This window comes from Paralichthys olivaceus, chromosome 7, assembly GCF_024713975.1.
Source record: "Paralichthys olivaceus isolate ysfri-2021 chromosome 7, ASM2471397v2, whole genome shotgun sequence".
NCBI classification, from domain to species: domain Eukaryota; kingdom Metazoa; phylum Chordata; class Actinopteri; order Pleuronectiformes; family Paralichthyidae; genus Paralichthys; species Paralichthys olivaceus.
Genome location: NC_091099.1, coordinates 19,945,345 through 19,963,323, shown reverse-complemented (window position 1 = coordinate 19,963,323; position 17,979 = coordinate 19,945,345). Strand labels below are relative to the sequence as shown.

The 17,979-nt window shown below is 39.6% G+C and overlaps 1 protein-coding gene across 7 annotated transcripts in view; it reads left to right on the top strand.

Annotated features, from left to right (window-relative positions):
- LOC109623493 (transcription factor SOX-6-like) overlaps positions 1 to 17,979 on the top strand; it is a 103,820-nt gene that overhangs the window by 30,196 nt on the left and 55,645 nt on the right. For all 7 annotated transcript variants that reach the window (XM_069529064.1, XM_069529069.1, XM_069529070.1 and 4 more), the window contains 2 exons: positions 6,580 to 6,796; positions 9,195 to 9,405. In XM_069529064.1, the coding sequence (XP_069385165.1) occupies positions 6,581 to 6,796; positions 9,195 to 9,405 (427 nt within the window). In that variant the 5' untranslated portion in view covers position 6,580. The remainder of the gene's footprint in view (positions 1 to 6,579; positions 6,797 to 9,194; positions 9,406 to 17,979) is intronic.

The following is a 17,979-nucleotide window of genomic DNA, read 5'->3' as shown; positions in this document are numbered from 1 at the left end:
CCGTTCTGACCCGACCGTCTCGCCCTGCGTTTGGCCTCTCCTCACCTCCCTCCATTGTTTCACTTAAGCCATGGAAATGTCAGAGAATAGCCACAGTTGCATGCGATAAGCACCTAGCTTTGAAATAGAGCAGCCACTTGTTGGCTCTGCTGGCAGTGAAGCTACAGAGCCGTCTCTGACAGTGAAAACCATGTTAATGGTTTGGAATTCCAGAAAACAAAACTGCTTTTCTTGCTATTATGGCAGTGACGCAATGGGCTGGTTTGGGGGTAACTGGTGATGCTATTGAATGTGTCTATTTTGGGCAAAAGAGCTGGGCAGAGGAGAATCTCTGGGAGAAAACAGGGCAGCATGTGTGTGTGTGTGTGTTCACATTCCACATGTCTGACCTATGACAGTGCCCTCTGTTTGCAGCGCTGTGCGATGATATAATGAGAGTCCAGACAGACCCAAGATTTAGGAGCAGGGAGAGTCGTTCTCACACAAGGCCAATTCTCTTCTAGATTTTTTTCATTTATTTATCCAGGGAAATAACTGAGCACACATGTTCTTTTTACTAACGCCCTGCTGCTCGTTCACACCTGGGAGTTGCCCGGTGCAACCACAGACTTCTACTGATGGCCACCAAACACTGTCACTAAAGCAATTAGAAAGAAACAGACATTTAGGGGGCGACTTTACTAGACTCAATGAAGCTGCAGTATGGGAAGGGTCGGATCCAGCTCTAATTAAAAAGTCTTTGGATTTTGACTTTTTAATTAAAAAATTTTCTCTTTGGAGTCTCTCAACTTTCTGGAAGTGCAGCACTACATCCCTTAGGTTTATTCTGTTGATAAATAATACAATGACTGGATCTGACTTCCTGGATAAACTTGTTGACTTTTGACCTATCATACCTGTCATAAGTTTGTCTTTTGTTTATATGTTGCAGACTTCATGGGTGTGTTCATTTTCCAAATACACTGGTAAATATAATGACCGACCACTCCTTTCTTGCTCCAGAGGAATCTATTAGTTTGATGTTGGTCACATCACCGCCCTTATTTTGTTCAGTTCAAATTGAACTCAATGTATGGAGTTTTTAATATCGGCTACACATCTAAAAACAACCTAAAACCAGACTTGTGTTGCTGCAGTTCCTGCACACAGCAATGTTTCTTTTTGAAACTTTCTCATTTTCTCTGCTCTCTTTGACTGTATTCTCTTGTTTGGACTGTCCCACAGATGAACAATTTCAAGGAAAGTCCTCAGTTTTCTTTCTGTCCTCTCATTCTGCATCTCTCTTTCTCTTTGCTATTTCCTACTTCCTCAGCTATCCAGCTGGGACTGCTGGAGATTTTACACCCAATTGGTTGAGTCGGAGGCCTTTGTCGGAGCCCTTCTCTCACTCCACAAGTGGCAGAAGGGACCTGGGTTGTGAATGGCGCTTTGTGTACTGTTTTTCTAAGAGGGGGCCCTCTCTCTCCCACTCTCATCTGTCACAGGTCCCTCTCCGTCCACACTCCACAATGCCTGATTGTTTCTGCCAAGTCGCCAGGTTTCAGGCCAGATCTGAACAACGCTTTCCTGCCAAATTCTGACCCCGGTTTTCGTTTTTCTTCCACTCACAAAGGGATTCTAAGTTACTGTCCACGTTTCAGAGGGGGGACTTAGCTAGTTGTCCACCAGCATCAGTTTTTTTACTGTGTTTTTGAGTCAAAGGCTGTAAGAATGCCGTAGTCAGCGAAGGAAGCAGGGGAACCCAAACCAAAATTCAAAAAGGGAACAGTAAGTAACATTGCTGAATATGCTATTCTTATTATTCATTAAATAACACACATTAAATAACATGCATACAACTGAGATTTTATCATCAAGCTGCTAGCCATATACTTGTGGCATAATCTTTCTGACTTCACGCTAATAGAAACTCTGAAATGTATGAAAATTGTAATTCCTCACTCAACAGTGCGTGCTGTGTGTAGTTATCAACCAGGCAATCTCAGCAGTATCACTTACCAAGAAATATTTCAGACAGGAGAACCACTTTCAGGGGAACGAGTTGATGTTTTTCTAGATGTCTGACAATATGGAAAGGCTTCTGGAGTGCCTCAGGGCGGTGTGTGTGCAGACTGAATTTATTTTTCAGCTGTCAGTGTCACATTATTGTCACATTACTGTTTCCCTGAGAGCATCAACCTGTATCTAAATTCATTTTTTGTTTGGTCTCTCTGGGAGAAGGTTATTCCTTCTGCTATAATCGCTCAATTTCTTCCTGGAATATCTCCTGATTTTGTTAGGCTGAGGAGCTGCAGCCAGAAAAAAACTCACATCTACAAGATGCTTCGGAAATGAATAGCAGCATTATCTACAAACATTCTGAACAGGAGACACTTATAAAAAAGAATAGAGAAATCCTTTTTATAGTGTTGTATTGTTTACATCCCAAAATACAGAGCAGTGTCTCAGTGTCTTCTTCGTGTCTTGACAATAACAGCTGCAGGCCGATGACAACACATAAATGGGCTGGATGGTAGTTGCTCCTTTATCACTTCTACTTATTGTGTTGTTTTCCAGTTCACGTTTGCCTTTGTCCATATACACAGCAACCCATTACTTTGTGAACAGCCGGAGAACTAATCTGACAATCAGCTGTAATTTGGTTACTGTAACTGATCAGCAGCTTAGAAACAAAGCAAAACAAACCCAAAACTTGTTTGTCGTGTTAAAAACAAATCACTACTAACACCAACATGTCATGTGACCAAAAACCCCACAGTAGCTCCTAAACTCAGCCCAAAACATTTGCCTTGTCAGTTTGACAATTGATTCGTCTAAACTCCAGTAATGTGATTCTTTGCCTGATCGCATGAAGTACACAGACCAACCACAAAAGGGCTCGTGGCATGCTTACCAACAAACCCTGATACTGTTGCATGATGAAACCATATCGGTGGCAGCGAGTTATGAGGCTGGGCATTCCTGGCCATATGAGACACCAGTTCCAAGAAACCAAGTCCTGAGCCCCCCTGTAAACACAGCACCAGCAATATTGTCCGCTAAATATAGGCTCTCCTCTGTCTTCTCCCTCTCCTGCTCTCCGTCGTTCCAGTGTGGATTGCACGAGTTGATCGCGGATTAGCGATTCGCTGTTTGTTGGTTGTCTGGGGTCTTATGATCTCATCTACTCATACCGCTGTGTAAAACAACAAAGGTCTGGAGAAATGTAAAACCTCTGGGCAACAGCTGCGGCTGTTTCAATAATTCCAATCAGGTGTATGAGCAGAGCAAAGTATAGCACTGGTGGGAATTGTAGAAATAAACAAATGACCAATAAAGCCTCAAAACAGACAATTATTGTTTTTTTCACTTTTTTTTCACTCAGGAGCTGTGGAGGTCTCATCAAGTAACAAATGCAAAAGTCAGGAATTCTAACAATGCAAAAATTTAAAAAAACATGCTCTATTGAATCTCTCTTCTCAAACAGGCTTTAAACTGCACATTTCAGTCATTACAGTCTTGTTAAATACCACTTTAGCTATATGTCTGATGATGACCTGCTTTAATTTTTTGTTCATCATTAGGATTGATGACAATATGCACAGAAATTCTCCTTTAATAATAATGTCAGCCTTTCATGCAGGTTATAAACTTTAACCTAAAGCCAAGATTGGTAATCCTAAAAAAGATAAGAAGAGCAGGCTACACTTTGAATAAATAGACCCAATACATCCCACCCCTGTCCCGTCAGCCCTCTCATCAAAGCTACGGCCCCTAAACACAAGAACGCTCACTACCTGTCAACTTGTACAAGACGACTTGTCCTGACTCTGTTATTTTTTAACCGGTCACCGACTTTTGGTCAGTCTGGTGCAGTTTTCCTATGCAAAACATCCGCCAGCTACATTTGAAAACAACACTGAAATTTGTGGTGTGAAACATCAAAAATAAGCTAAAAGAGCTTAGAGGAAAGCTATATATAGCAACTATTGTCCATTAAGAAATGAAGATACCACTTAGCAGGCTACTTGAGGTGACCCGTTCAAAAAGGCATCCATGAGTCCAAGATGTTGTTTTGTGGCTTTTATTATTACTTCAACTTAAAGCAAAATGTGACGGTCAACAGAACATAGCCCTCCTGTCTTCCTCTAATACCACCCAAACAATTTGAATGGTTGAAAAAGAAAAGAGAAAAACCCTTAGTATATGAGGCTTAAATAACAAATTACAAACACAAGCTAAATATCAACTTTGGCTCCTACTGTATAGCCAGGGGATTATTATTTGCAGGTTATTGATTATAGCTTTGCTTTTTTTGCAAACTTATCCAAAACTTTGGGAGAACAAATTGTGATTTTTCTGAACAACAACAGTAAAATAGACAGTATTACAGTTAGTTTTCAATCTACAGGAGAAGGTTATGTTACAATAGTGTTCTATTAATGGTTCTGCAGCATCTTCAGGTCAGAGGGGCACATGTCTCAGCTTTCATGCCATGACACTGGCCACCTCTGATTTAAGCTGCAGAACAGAGTCAGTGGAAGCTGCATTCTGACACAGGTAGTAAAAGACCGCATGCACAGAACATAACGACTTCCAGAAGCACTTTAAGTCAAGAAAAGCCCTCATGTTACATTACAACTTACTTTACACCTGCATGTAAGTGGGTACAGTGAGTTTTAGAGAGCACATAGTACTCAAATACATTCAAGATGTATTCTTCTCTTTCTTTTATTCACTCCCTCTTTTATTCTGTCTCTATTGCACTGTTATCCACAGATTTTAAGCATCTTCTTAACATTGTCATGTGTTTTCTCTCAGTCAATCATTTTCACCTTTTGCTGCCTCCCCACACTTTCACCCTGTGGCTCTGCTCTTTCTCTTCAGACATTTGACTGAGGGTCAGATTTAAGTTGAGGGCACTTGCAGGAGGTTGCATATTTCAAAGATAGACACCCTGCTGTTATTTAGTGAGCACTGAGGTAGTGATCTGTTTTACCTCACAGAAGTTGTGTGTGTCTGCATGTGTGTGGGAATTATTTTCCATGTATTCAGAATACTTGAGCAAAAACAATTTCTGACAGTCTGTGTCAGTTATTACCTCATTATTTGATGTGGGTATGTGTTTGGGAAATTGTTTGTGTATGTCTATGTGTTTGTGTATGATGACTCCCAGGGACCAATTAGCCGCGTGAAGACAGAAAGATGAGGGAAATCCTCTAAAGTGTGGCTTGTATTTAGATTTGAATGAACTGACTGGAGAGGTGAGTTTTAAGGGAAGAGTGTGATTAATGAAAGTCCTCATAAGTATAGTGCAACAAAGGGAAGTCATCACAGTAAATGATGTATTGGCCTAATGACTCCCCCAGCCTGAGGCTCACACTAGAGAAAAAAGAAACATTTTTACACTGAAACTCAACACAGCATCTGCTTGAGAAGCCTTGATGCTGCTTAGTAGATAATCTCTATGGTTGTGTGTGTGTGTGTGAGAGAGAGATAGAGAGAGAGAGAGAGAGTCTCAGCTTGGTTGTGATGCAATAGTTATAAGTTGCCCTGAGTTAGAATAGATATCATAAATGTGATAACTATTTTAATTGCTCATGTGAGAGTGAGCTGTAATTACACCTTTAATGTTCATGTCTGCGTTGTAAATGAAGCTCTGAATTAACCATTCGAATGAATGGCTCTGAAATTAACTGCAGTTTATTGTGGCTTTACGATTAACTCAAGAGTGGAAAAAATATGAAAAGCTCTTAGCATGCTAAAAGCAGAGCACCCTACCTTTTTGGGAAAGTTGAGTTATAGAATATAGATCAACAATCTATACAATACAAATATAATATAATACAGTAATAATACAATTTAAAAATTGCTTATTTACAATAAATGAGCTGCAGCAATAGCAGCAGTTAAGAATAATCTAATTTATTCTGTGGTCTGCAATTTTTGAAGCTTCATATTTACAATACTCTCAATATTTGAAGAAGTTTCAAATAAAATAAATGTTTATCCATCGTTTCATTCACAGACCAGGAGGGAAAAGATTTCACACATATGCATCCATTTATAGAAACACTCTCAAAGGTTTTTTAGTAATAATAAATGCTTCTTCTTCTTTGTTTGGCAACCAACGTCAAGGTGCATCACTGCCATCTACTGTGTTAAATACACCTATAAGCAAATAGAAGAGCACACCTACAAATACATACATAAAGTATCAATAAAACTGTAAATAGATGTTGTATATTAAAGTGATTTAAGTCAGCTAACATGCAGAATTCCTTCAACAACCACATGAGGACTTGTTTAATCAAAACTACATTTAGAGACATACTTATATTTAAACATACTTTATAAACAAAAATATACTTTCTGAATGGAGAAGAGCTCATATTAAATTTTTGTGTCAGTTATCAGTCATCCTCACATCGCATCATAATGAGATCAGTAGTGCAAGTTTAGAGGTTCAATGGTGACTTAGTCTTTCCTTCATCACGGTTGTGTATAAGTCTCTCCTCTCCTCTTGTCTCCTCTCCTCGAACCACTAAGCGCAAACAGTTTTCACCAAAAATGTAAAATGTTTATTTTTGTTTCTCATAGAATGATGTCTTCCATGCGAACAACGCCTCCCTTTCACCCACCGTCTGAGGAAGAGGAAGTGGCCGGTCAGGAAGCGGCCTGGGCCAAACACGAGCGAGAGAGCCCGAAGGAGAGTGCATCGCCTTCTTCGCATGACCAATCCCACCCTGACGAGCTGCAGCCAATCAGAGAAAAGACGACGGATATTGAGTGGGAGAACGTTGGGCCTGCTGTGATGGTGAGAAGTGAATTATGCTTATAATTTGATAAAATTGACCATATCTTATCTTGAAATATGTTCCTATAACTCAAATCTATGGCACAAATTTAGGTTAGTGAGCGGATGCAGTGTGCACACTCAGGACTCACAGCTCATGAAACTCTCATGAAGGAGTATACAGGGTGTACAAATTCTCATGCATAATGATGATGGTGCACTATTGGAGTGCACACGCACACGCACGCACACACACCAGTGGTTCTCTCTGGTCTGTGTGCTGCAGGCAGTGCCGTGGGCAGCCCAGTGAGGGTTCTCCTCCAGAGACTTATACCCCTTAGTTCTTCTCCACAGCCTGCGTCCGTGTGCGTGTGTGTGAGAGAGAGTGTGTGAGTGTGTGAGACAGAGTGTGTGCCGAGTTGTTAGTAACTTGGCTCCAGGTTCTGCTGGTCCCTAATGGTCAAGGCGTATTTGACTTCGGCCTCTGAGGAAAGGATAAAGTTCTTAGAGGAAAGTTTCCTGGTGTTGTGGCAGAACACAGGACTCAGACAAAAAAATTCATTCATTTTCTAAAACGATTTGAATGTGGCCATGATGCCAAATCCTACTGGACATAATGATATTTATGTGCCATTTTGAGATAATAACTTAGTTCTGATTTATCATTCTTAGCGCACAATAGGAACCCATCAAAGAGAGTGATTTCCAACTTAATGTTCTGTGTGTAAAGCAACCTTGAGGCAAAAATGTTCCTGAATACATTGTGAAAGTTCACTCGTTTTTCCTTCCTATTTCACTACATTTTTGTTCTTCTTTTTCTTTTTGTTAAGTTATCAAATACTCTTTTCACACCTGAATATATCTACTGTCCCTCATGGGCAACCGCAGGAGACTGATAGCACATAAAGAATGGATTCTTTCAAGTGTGTCCTGGAAAAGGAAAAAAAAAGGAGACAAGGTAGTTTCGGGCCAGAAAATAATCAAGTATTTGTTATATTCATGGCTCATGAAGCCAGCAGGAGAAAATGGCTGTGCTACATTTTGTAAATTTAGAAAAAGATGGAAGATGGGCAACTTTGTGAAGAGGTGGAGCATTCTCCTTGTTCCCAAGCCTTTGACGTACTTAGTGATATCTTTCCTTTTTCATATCAAGCATATCATCTTTACTTCCAGGTAGGAGACCAAATCAGAGTTTAGTGCCTTGCTCAAGGACAATTTGAAACAGGTTTACCCTAGAATTGTCGGCTACAGAGAGTGAATGCGTGACCTTTCAGTCTATAAGTCGAGCTGACCCTCACACCTCCCTGACTGCATCATGTCTTGTATAACTCCCGGGAGGCGTTATGTACGGACCTGAAAACTCACACCTGAACAATCCACGAGTGACACACTATCTCCTAATCCTCATTACAGAGGCATCTTCCGCTTAAAGACAAAGTGCACACCATGGCCTCCTGGAGCCATTTCAAGGGCGTCTTAAGATCTCACTGTTAGCCAAAGCCCCTTGTCTTTGAAACATAAGCCTCCTAAAGTTCTTGGAGATCCCCCCACTCTGTAAGGGGAGGAGAAACCGTCCAGAAATAGCCCCGGTGTTAGAACACCTGTGCTAAAGTGTCTGTTGTGTGGGACAATGTGCTTGTCTAGAAGGGCTTACTGTCTTGGTAAATATAGCCTCCTTTTGCCTGTTGCTTAACTCAGCAACAGTGGGACACAAACATGCTTGTCACACAGCACAAAATAGAAAGCGACCTTAAAATATCTGCTATCAGTCATAAGTCATACGTTTTGTGTAACTTTCACTGAAACAGGAATTAATCACAATTCCCTAAATGTTGAATGTATTTAAGATTACAGAAAACATCAGTGAGCCAAACTAGTGATAACTATGTCATCATGTATGTTTTCTGATTTCTGTGTGTTTAAGTCTATAAAATGAAGATTTTTTTCCCCTCCTGATAGTGAGTCCATGATGCTAATATTAGAGCTGTTTAATGCTTTATTTTAATTTTTTTAATTAATCTACATGTTTTCACTATGACTAATTTCAGATAAGACATTCTTAGTTTTTCACAATATGATTTGTATTTGGGATTTTTAAGACTTAGAGAGTGATAACTAGGAGAGAGATGATGTGCAACCTTCAACTTACACAGATATATGTTTTTAATAATTGTATAATAAATAAGGGAGAAGGCCAAGCCCATTTAAACAACTGCAATCAAGTGACACTACAGGTCTCCTCATGATTGATCTAGTACTTATTTTCTTTTCTTTTAAAGTCATGCCAGCCTGCTAATGAAAGCACAGCTAAATATGTGCAAAAAGAAAAAGATGCATTAGGTGACGACACACAAGAGTCAAAAATCAAATGCCTTGTACAGCCTCTAACTTTGAACTCTTGCTTGCTGATTTTCCCCAGGACACTGAAAGCAATAAAGGCTGCTCGGTCTACTCCTACCAGACTAACTCTACCTCTCCACACAAGCCAGAGGAGTGTTCCAGGGATCGCGGGGAGCCCATGATCGGCCTCGCGTTCGGGACACCTGAGCGCCGCAAAGGCAGCCTTGCAGACGTGGTGGACACACTGAAACAGAAGAAGCTAGTTGAGCTGACAAAGACAGAGCAAGACGGTAAGACCATAATTATCCTTTTGTTTGTGTACTTGTGTATTTGTGAGGACCATTCTGAGCATAGATCTTACAGAGTGAGGACTTTTTGGAGACATACTTGCACCGTCATTGCAGACTTATTTTATTTCTAAATCTTCATACATATACATACAATACCTGGTTGGACACTCTTCCACATAATAATATCCCTAGCTGTGGTCATGTGTCCAAAATATGAACTTAACAAAATGTAAGGAAAAAAATTAATTAATTGAAATGCATTTTTTCTAAAGGAATTTGAAATAATTACAGAATGATGTAAATCCATGGAGGAGCCTTTGATCATTCACCTCATATGTTAGTTTAAAAAAAGTAAATCAATAATAGAAAAGTGAAAATGATATGGTTAAACACCTCCATCAGACAGAGCTTTAAAGCTGTAGGAAGAAGTTGCATTACTCATTCATGGATTGCTCTTGTTGCAGCAGGAATTCATAAACCTTTTATTCAAACACCCATTTATCTTTTGTAAATTTGACTTCACTACATTTAGGCACAGTCATTTACTGTATAAGCTTGTGATTTGTGTAAGAGTCAGATCTGTTGATTCCCCAGTGCCATTTTGTTGTTGTTTCTTGTTGTCTTGTGCAGCTGTTTGAAAATATCAGTTATAAGTGTTAAAGCTCAAATCCATTCCAGAGCAACGGAGAGCAAGTAGTTGTGTGCTGAATCTAAATGTAGATGAATGTCATGTTTGTGTTATTTGCATACAAGAGCTTTAGTTAAGACTTTAGAAAAAAAACGACAATAATCAGAGCAGGTAAATGTGCCGGTCTGGATGTCTGAGATAAGTCTGATAACAAATAATTATATTCAACAAAATAAGATAAAGATATATTTTATTTTATAATAATCCTCAATAATCTGTATCCATGAGGCACATTGTTTATTTTAACAGAGACAGTGATGCTGAGAATAGAAAAGGACTCGCAGGCGTTTTAAACAGTTTATTTCCTCATATTTGATCGACAGGATGTTGCTCGTTTACCCCTCGCTCACACGTAGAGAAAAAAGCAGCTTACCTGTATTTTGTTTTCCCTTTCTGAGCACATCCTCTCCAGAGGATCTTTGAACATCTAAAATTACAACTGACAGATCCCTCACTCGTTAGATCACAATATCAATCAGTGAAAACACCGGTTTCCCTTTCTCCTCTGCTCTTCTGATCTGCACCACTAACACAGAAAAGCACTGGAGCCTCCCAGCATGCCTCAGCTTGCCCCTTCCCACCCCACAGCAAGCCAGATCTAAAACCATCTAACACCCCTCTTTACTGTTTTGTGCACATAGTAATCGTGATGATATCAGAGGAGCGCTTGATCTCTCTCATTTAGAGGTTTTACTTTGTTATTGATACAGTATAGTGGGCCAGAATGGAACAGCCAGAGGCGTACTACGGTACACAGTGTCTTTAGTTGAAAGATAGGTAGCCTTGCCTCTTATCTACTGTGCGGAAAAAGGTTTGAAAGGAAAAACCTGTGTGTGTGAGAGTCTGTTCAAATGTTCTGTGACATCTGCCCGTCAAATCAAAGGAGATGTGAGTGAAGGAACATGCAACCTTGAGTGCATGTCCTTTTTTTTCTTTTTTCTATTAACTGAATAAGTTTCTACTTTCTCATTCGACTAGGCTGGTTGGTCTCTGTTGAGCTTGTTTTTCTCTCCGTCAGTAAAATACATCAAAAAAATGTTTCTCATCATTGTAAAAATGAACAAATCTACCTTTAGTAGCCTTTACCTTTTCAGGATTTTTTCATTATTTACTCAGATCTTGTCAGTGGGATAAATATAATTTTGAAAGGGCAAATCTTCATTTAAAAATGTTGTGGGCGTTCACCTTCTCTCCTATTATCTCAGAGTTGAGTTTACAACATCCACTTTTCAGAGATTTACCAACACATTTGTGAATCATGTGATTTTGGCATTGCAGCTCTGATCTGAAAATGCAAAGAATTCTATATCCAAGAAGCAGGGGCATTTACAGTCAGCTCCACAAATAGAGCCTGTTCAAAACTCAGGTTTCAACATTTCAGAGCGTTTTTCCAACATACGTGCAGCTATTTTCAGATCATACATCTGCATGGTTCTAAATTGACAAATTTAGAACCATTGACAAATGGATGCATTGGGAGAATGGTGTCAAATCTTTTCAGCCTTTCTAAACATTTTGATTAGATTTCTTGCTTTCAAAGGCTTTTTTCTCCAGTCTGGAATATGACATGATATTTATTTCTGTGTGGTTAAGGAGGCATGTTTCTACAGTTTGAATACAAAAGCATGGAGTTGAATTTGAGGCTCCCTTATTTGTGATTTTGCACACAGCTTCTTACACCATAATTAATAAATAAAATAACCAAGGTGTAAACAAGATTAAAAAAGAGAGTCTGTTCTGTTGTGTCTCAAACAAGCTTTAATCAGATCAGCAGTGGATTTTACACACATGGTACCTCAGCAGTACCGCAGTACAGCAAAAACAGTTCCGATTTCCTGCACAGTTTCCCTCTGTTATGGGAAGAAAAAGCAAAGCAAGAACAAAAAAATTGAGTTTGGCTCTTCCTTTGCTAATTAGAAGAGCTGCTATCCCTGAGGACTAACAAGTGGCATTGATCACGCTGCAAACACTTAGCTAAGACAAAAACAAACGAGATAAACATGTGCAATACTACCAGGCACACTCAATCATACGGCGTCAGCGCGAATAATAACTCTGTCTCAGGGCCTTGTAAATACTCATGTGAATGGCTGCGATCTATGAGGATGCATTGTAAAAATGTCTTTCATGTGGTGCTGTGCCAATGCATTTCATTTCGAACCTAATGTAGCCCCATGTCTGGAGACTGACAGGTGCCCCTGCGTCTTTCTTAATGAGTTGAATTAAAGTGGGAGGACGTGATCAATAGATGGCTGAGGCTGAATGCTTTATTAAGTGAGTTCTTCAGCCGTAAACAGTTGCATTCAAAATGGTCGGGCGATGAAGCCCCAAACTCTGTTTTTCTCATTTGTTAATTTGTTTGATGGATGCTTCTTCATTTGATCACAGCTGTCTCTCCTTCACTGTATTGTTGTCTTTTTAAATTTGTCTTCACACGATGGGATTACTGTTACTTTTTCTGTTATTATCCTTCAACCCCAGAGCTTTTTCTTATCACTTTTGAAACATTTTTGGAATCGCTCTTCAGCACGCAACCCTGCACACATCCTGACTTTGTTGTGTGTTATTGGTAAAGGTGAAGCATTTCAATTTCATAAGCTGTTAGATTGTATTTGATTTGTTGAAGGAATGTAATGCATACAGGAGGGCAAGGCCTTTCTGGTAAATAGGCTTATATACTGATTGCTGGTGTGACACAGATGAGAGAACATTTTATAATAGACCTCTGGCCTTTGTTTCAAGTTGTTCTTTTCCTGACTCAGGCATGTGTTCACTTATACTGACACTAACAGGGTTTTGGCCTGAATCCTGTTGCAATATCACCAGATTTGATCATTGGCACTCAAACAGCAAGCACATAAAAGCCTGAACAATGCAGTCACTTGCTTTGAGGGCCACCTCCTGCTGAAAAGGTCCAGTCAGCTGAGATCGCCCAGGTTAGATTGGCTGCATGATCAAATGGAACAGACACTATTACCCACTGAGCACTCACTTAGCCTAACATGGCTGACCCCTCCATGCACTATATAGCCAGGAGCTAAAGTGTGGACATTGTCGCTTTTAGCCTTTGTGCCGTGTTCACCCCCTGTTGGCACACTGTAGGCTGTCCACTGCTTAGAGGAGCCCTAAGTGCCTGTGACAGTTCTAATGAATAGATACAGCCTTGGTTTGCAATGAATTTTTTCACCTAACTGCCACTTCATTTTTTAAACGCTTTACCCAGAACTCTTTAAGACTATGTCAAATTGCTGCTAATGTTTTTTCCTGGACTTTCACAACATACAAGCTAAGAGGGTGAAGGTCCAATATTTCTTAACAATTTTGCATTTTCTTTGAGTTGTGTCTGCATTGTGCGAAGGTTACAAGGGCTTGCTGCATACAAAAGGCTTCCTCTATACAGATGAAGCACTTAAACTGGTAGGCTGCTTATTGAATAAAATGTTCAAGGTTGGGAGAAGAATGTGGGTCCCGGACATGCTGTTGAATAGAGATGCTCCTCAACATATGTAGGTGAAAGTCTGGAATAAACAGAGAAATAAACAAAACAATAATGTGTCGCTCATAAGCAAAAGCATCATTAATTAGAATCAAACATTCTTTGACCCTGTAATACAATATATACTCGTATATATGTACACTGTTAATAGACCCCTGGCAGGGCCGCAGCGCCCTCATTTAAAACCAGTCTAATCCCTGCTTCCACCCCAGTTCTGATGAATTACTGTACAATTCATGTGTTCCATTTGTAGATGAGATTGGGCTAAATTACCACCACACTGTACTCTCGTTTTAACAACTTTGGACAAATTCACAAATTAGTTACACAGGTGTCTGTTTTATAGCACAATAAAACAGACACCTGTGTAACTAATTTGTGAATTTGTCCAAAGTTGTTAAAACGAGAGTTGAGTTTAGTCGTAGGGTCTTTGCAAACCAAGTTCTTTTTGTTCCAAATTCTTGTACGTTAAAAAATATATACGACCTCACTTTGTGTCCGTCGTGTTTAAAAAACAACTCTAAAACTTTTGTCTGTCATTCAAGTTTTTGATACAGGTTCGATTTGCTGCATTTTTTGCATCCGTCAAAGGTGATCCAGAGAGTTGTTGAGCACTCTGAGCCAGACATAACACAAGTACATCTCATCTGCCAGCCACTGTTCATGATCAGTTGGATCACAGGACTTTGTTTTCTTCTTTTAAATGTGCAGTCCCAGAAGACGACCTCTAATGATTGGATGGATGCAATATTTTCTTTTGTGTGAAAGGATCGCGAAATCATCCTCACTGCTTCACTCCTTTTTATCTCCTACACTTAGAATCTTCAGAACAATCAAACGCATCAGACTCAGTGTGCAAGGTTTCAATGTGTGACGACTTTTGATTAGTTGATGGATTTGAAAAACGCAAATGAAAAATATAGACTTGGTGCGAAAAGAGCTCAAGGACATATCCTTCATCTTCAAGTTCTTAAAAATCATATAAGATCAACACATATATGCCTTTTTCAGCAAGGATTGAAATGAGGCTTCAAAGTCAGACAGTGCACTGCTCATAGACTGAAAGGAGCTTTGCTATTATGTTTTATTCATGTTTGCAGAACATTGACAATGTTGACAGGCAGTCTGACACTGTTTGACAGTTACCCATCCATCTGAATAGACAGCAGTGTGAGATTTGAACACCATAACTTCAGAAAAGACATTTTATCCACTGCATTAAAGTCTTAAGTCCATATCATAATTTCTAATTGTTACAGACATCAAAACAACAAAAGGGAATCCTTACCATTGGTATTCATATAAACCCAAACCAATGATATAATTTTAGACTTGGGAACACCACCAGCTGCCCCTCCCATCATATGGAAACGGGCGACATCACAGCTTCCAGTCTGGCATTAGTGGCAACATGATGATGCATTCTACAATCCAACAAACCCAGCTTTCTTTTCATAAGTCATCACGACTGCCTTGAATCAATGTTTTTTGAGGAAACTTGAGCTTATAATAGCTCATAATTAGGTGTAAAACACAAAACCTTTTCCATGGTTCAGCTGTACTTCCCCACATTTTTTCCTGCCCCAATTCTCTGCCTCAGTTAAAAAAAAAATGATTAAAAGCCGTGAAAATCAGGCCGTATAAAACAGTTTGTCACAAAAAAAGTTTTCATTTTGTGAGAGACCTCTGTTTTTGTGTGTGTACTTGTGAACGGCTTGGTTGAAAAAAAAACAGTTCCGTCACAAATTCACCAATCAGAATTTAGCAATATTTGAATCAAAAAACAACCACGGTTGAGGATCTCACGGAAAAAGGCCCACACAGTCCTGATGGAGCAGATTAACTCGGATTCAAACTCTTGGAAATATTACTTAAGGGTGCTTTTTCAAGAAATATTTTATTGGATTTTGAAAGCTTGTCTTCTTTGTAAAGCCTTTGTGTCTGAATTTTACAAATTAATGACACTGATTAATGATGCGTACCTGGCATAATCAATATACAGCAATGGGAAACATGTTTATGGTTGTATATACACATTCTCCACACTTGTTACACAGCTGTTTGTGCAGCTACGATTTTATGAGCTTTGTCCTTTTACTGTGTGTTCAAGCTTGACTTCTTGTCCAGTTTGGAGGAGTCTGCACTGTGTCTTGACTTCAGGACAGGCCAGAGCTGGGCACCCAATCACCCATATAATGGCTTCCCCAGCTGGAGGAGGAGGTCAGAGCGAGGCCAAACCTTCCTCTAACCCTGTCGCTCTGTGACAATAGAGACATTCTGCCAGGATTCACTTTGTTCTCTTGCAGCTGAGAGCCTGTTTCAACATCTCTGCTGTTACTGCCACTCAAGCTTTGGAAAGTATGTTCTCTTGATGAGGGGGCTGTTGTTGGTGTACCAATTCTGAGGGACATGTTAACATGTGCATCCTGTTTACCTCTATGTACTCAGCTTGTGCTCAAAAAGTGCTCTACCTGGAATATAAAATTTCCCCTTTTCTTTACAGAAGAATAAAAACAGAACAGATTAGCAGCTCAGCTACAGCTCAGGCCTGTCAGTAACACAGTTTGAAGGGTAAATCATCTGCAGGCTTTTTCACCTAAGCTGCAGATGAAGCTATAGTGCATGACCGAACCTCGAACTTCCACATGGCCTGTGATCCCTGTGTGCCTGACCTGTGTGTGTGTTTGTGTGTGTGTGTGTGTGTGCGCATGTGAGGGCTTATGGATACATACACTCAGGTGGAAGCAGTTGTGATGACAGCTTAACAGGCAAGTTGGGCTGGCCCCCAGAGTTAAGCTTATTGGCTAATTAACAAGGTCTTGGCTGTGGCACTATGTTTGCCGTCCTCTATGGGATTGGCAGCTTGAGCTGTGATTGTGTGCAGGCAGAGACTTTGTCTGTGTGTGTGTGTGTTTGTGTGTGTGTGTGTGTGTGTGTCGAAGCTTGTATTTACTCCAAAACATAAACTTCATTCTTTAATCTTGAGCTATAATCTCCTTGTATACGTACTGTAGCTGCATGTGGTGGTCAGTACTGCTTCTTAGCTCTGCCAACAGGCCAACTCCCCCCGGACGTTTTGTGGTTGGTTTCAATCTCTTCCCCTGTAATTGATAGGGATCTCTTTACTAATGATCAGCCACAACCTGTGGGTCTTGACTACAAATACAGTCAGTGGGATATGCCTGGTAGCCCTCTCCTGCTCAGCTTGGCTGAAGGCCAGCCAGCATGTGGTACTGGCGCATGCAATGTGGTTTGCTGGAACAGTTTTGAATCTTGTCCAAAAGAATCCGATTAAATAGTGATTTTATCAAGTCCTGCCCTGTTTTCTTTTTTTTAAACTAGGATTTCAGTGAAATGCCAAATTGTTCATCTGATAATTTCACATCTAGGACAGGAAAACATGATACAAGCATCATAAAAAAGGAGTACTGTCTGTGTCACAGCCAAAGAGGGATCATGTTTGAAGCCAGTGGAGCATGTTTGACTTGTCTAAGATATGAACTTAAAGTTCCTGTGTGTAAGATTTAGGTGAAAGAGATTTTTGTCAGAAATTGAAAATAATGAAATCCTAGTGATGTTTTCAATGGTGTGTTTCATCTAATTTTTTTAACCATAGAATGAGCTCTTTATATTTAAAAACTTTATATTTACATGGAGGGCGGTCGCCCCTGTGGAAGCCGCCATGTTTTTTACTGTCGTCCAAACTGGACAAACTAAACACATTTTGAGTTTTTATGACAACTGAAGTTACCACAGGTTCTCTTTCATGCTGTGAAGGGGAGAGTGAGATGAGGAGCTGCAACATGCAACTTCACAACTAGATATCACTACATTCTACACACTGAACCTTTAAATCTGCTGAAATACAAACAGTGATGAAATCTGCGTGTTTCCACCGAACCGTCACACGCATGTAGAACATGTCCAATCAACTCTTCCATTTTTTCTTATAAACTTGTTTTTCTTATTTAAGTAAGACAAAAATCTGCTTATTTTAGGTGTTTTTTAAACACCTAAATAATGCAATAATACAAATAAATGAATGAATAAATAAAATGAAAATAATTTTTAAAAATTGCAGCACAGGCACAATTCCTTCAAGAAAATGTATAAAAACTGAAAAATAAGCCCAAATAAAAGTGCACTTATCTCAGTTTAAAGTCTAAATATTAGACTGCATGTTTTGTTTTATAGATTTTTCCATCTGCAAAGATTTTTTGTTTTGGCCTTGGAGTTTTTTTTTTTATGCCAAATGATTCTTACTGATTTGGGGAAAATATCTAATGTGGCTGCATTAGTGTACTGACCTATTAGAATATACTTTATATGATGATGACTCCTGTCACAGATGATTTAAAGCGCTGTGTTATATGTCACAGTATATTCTCCA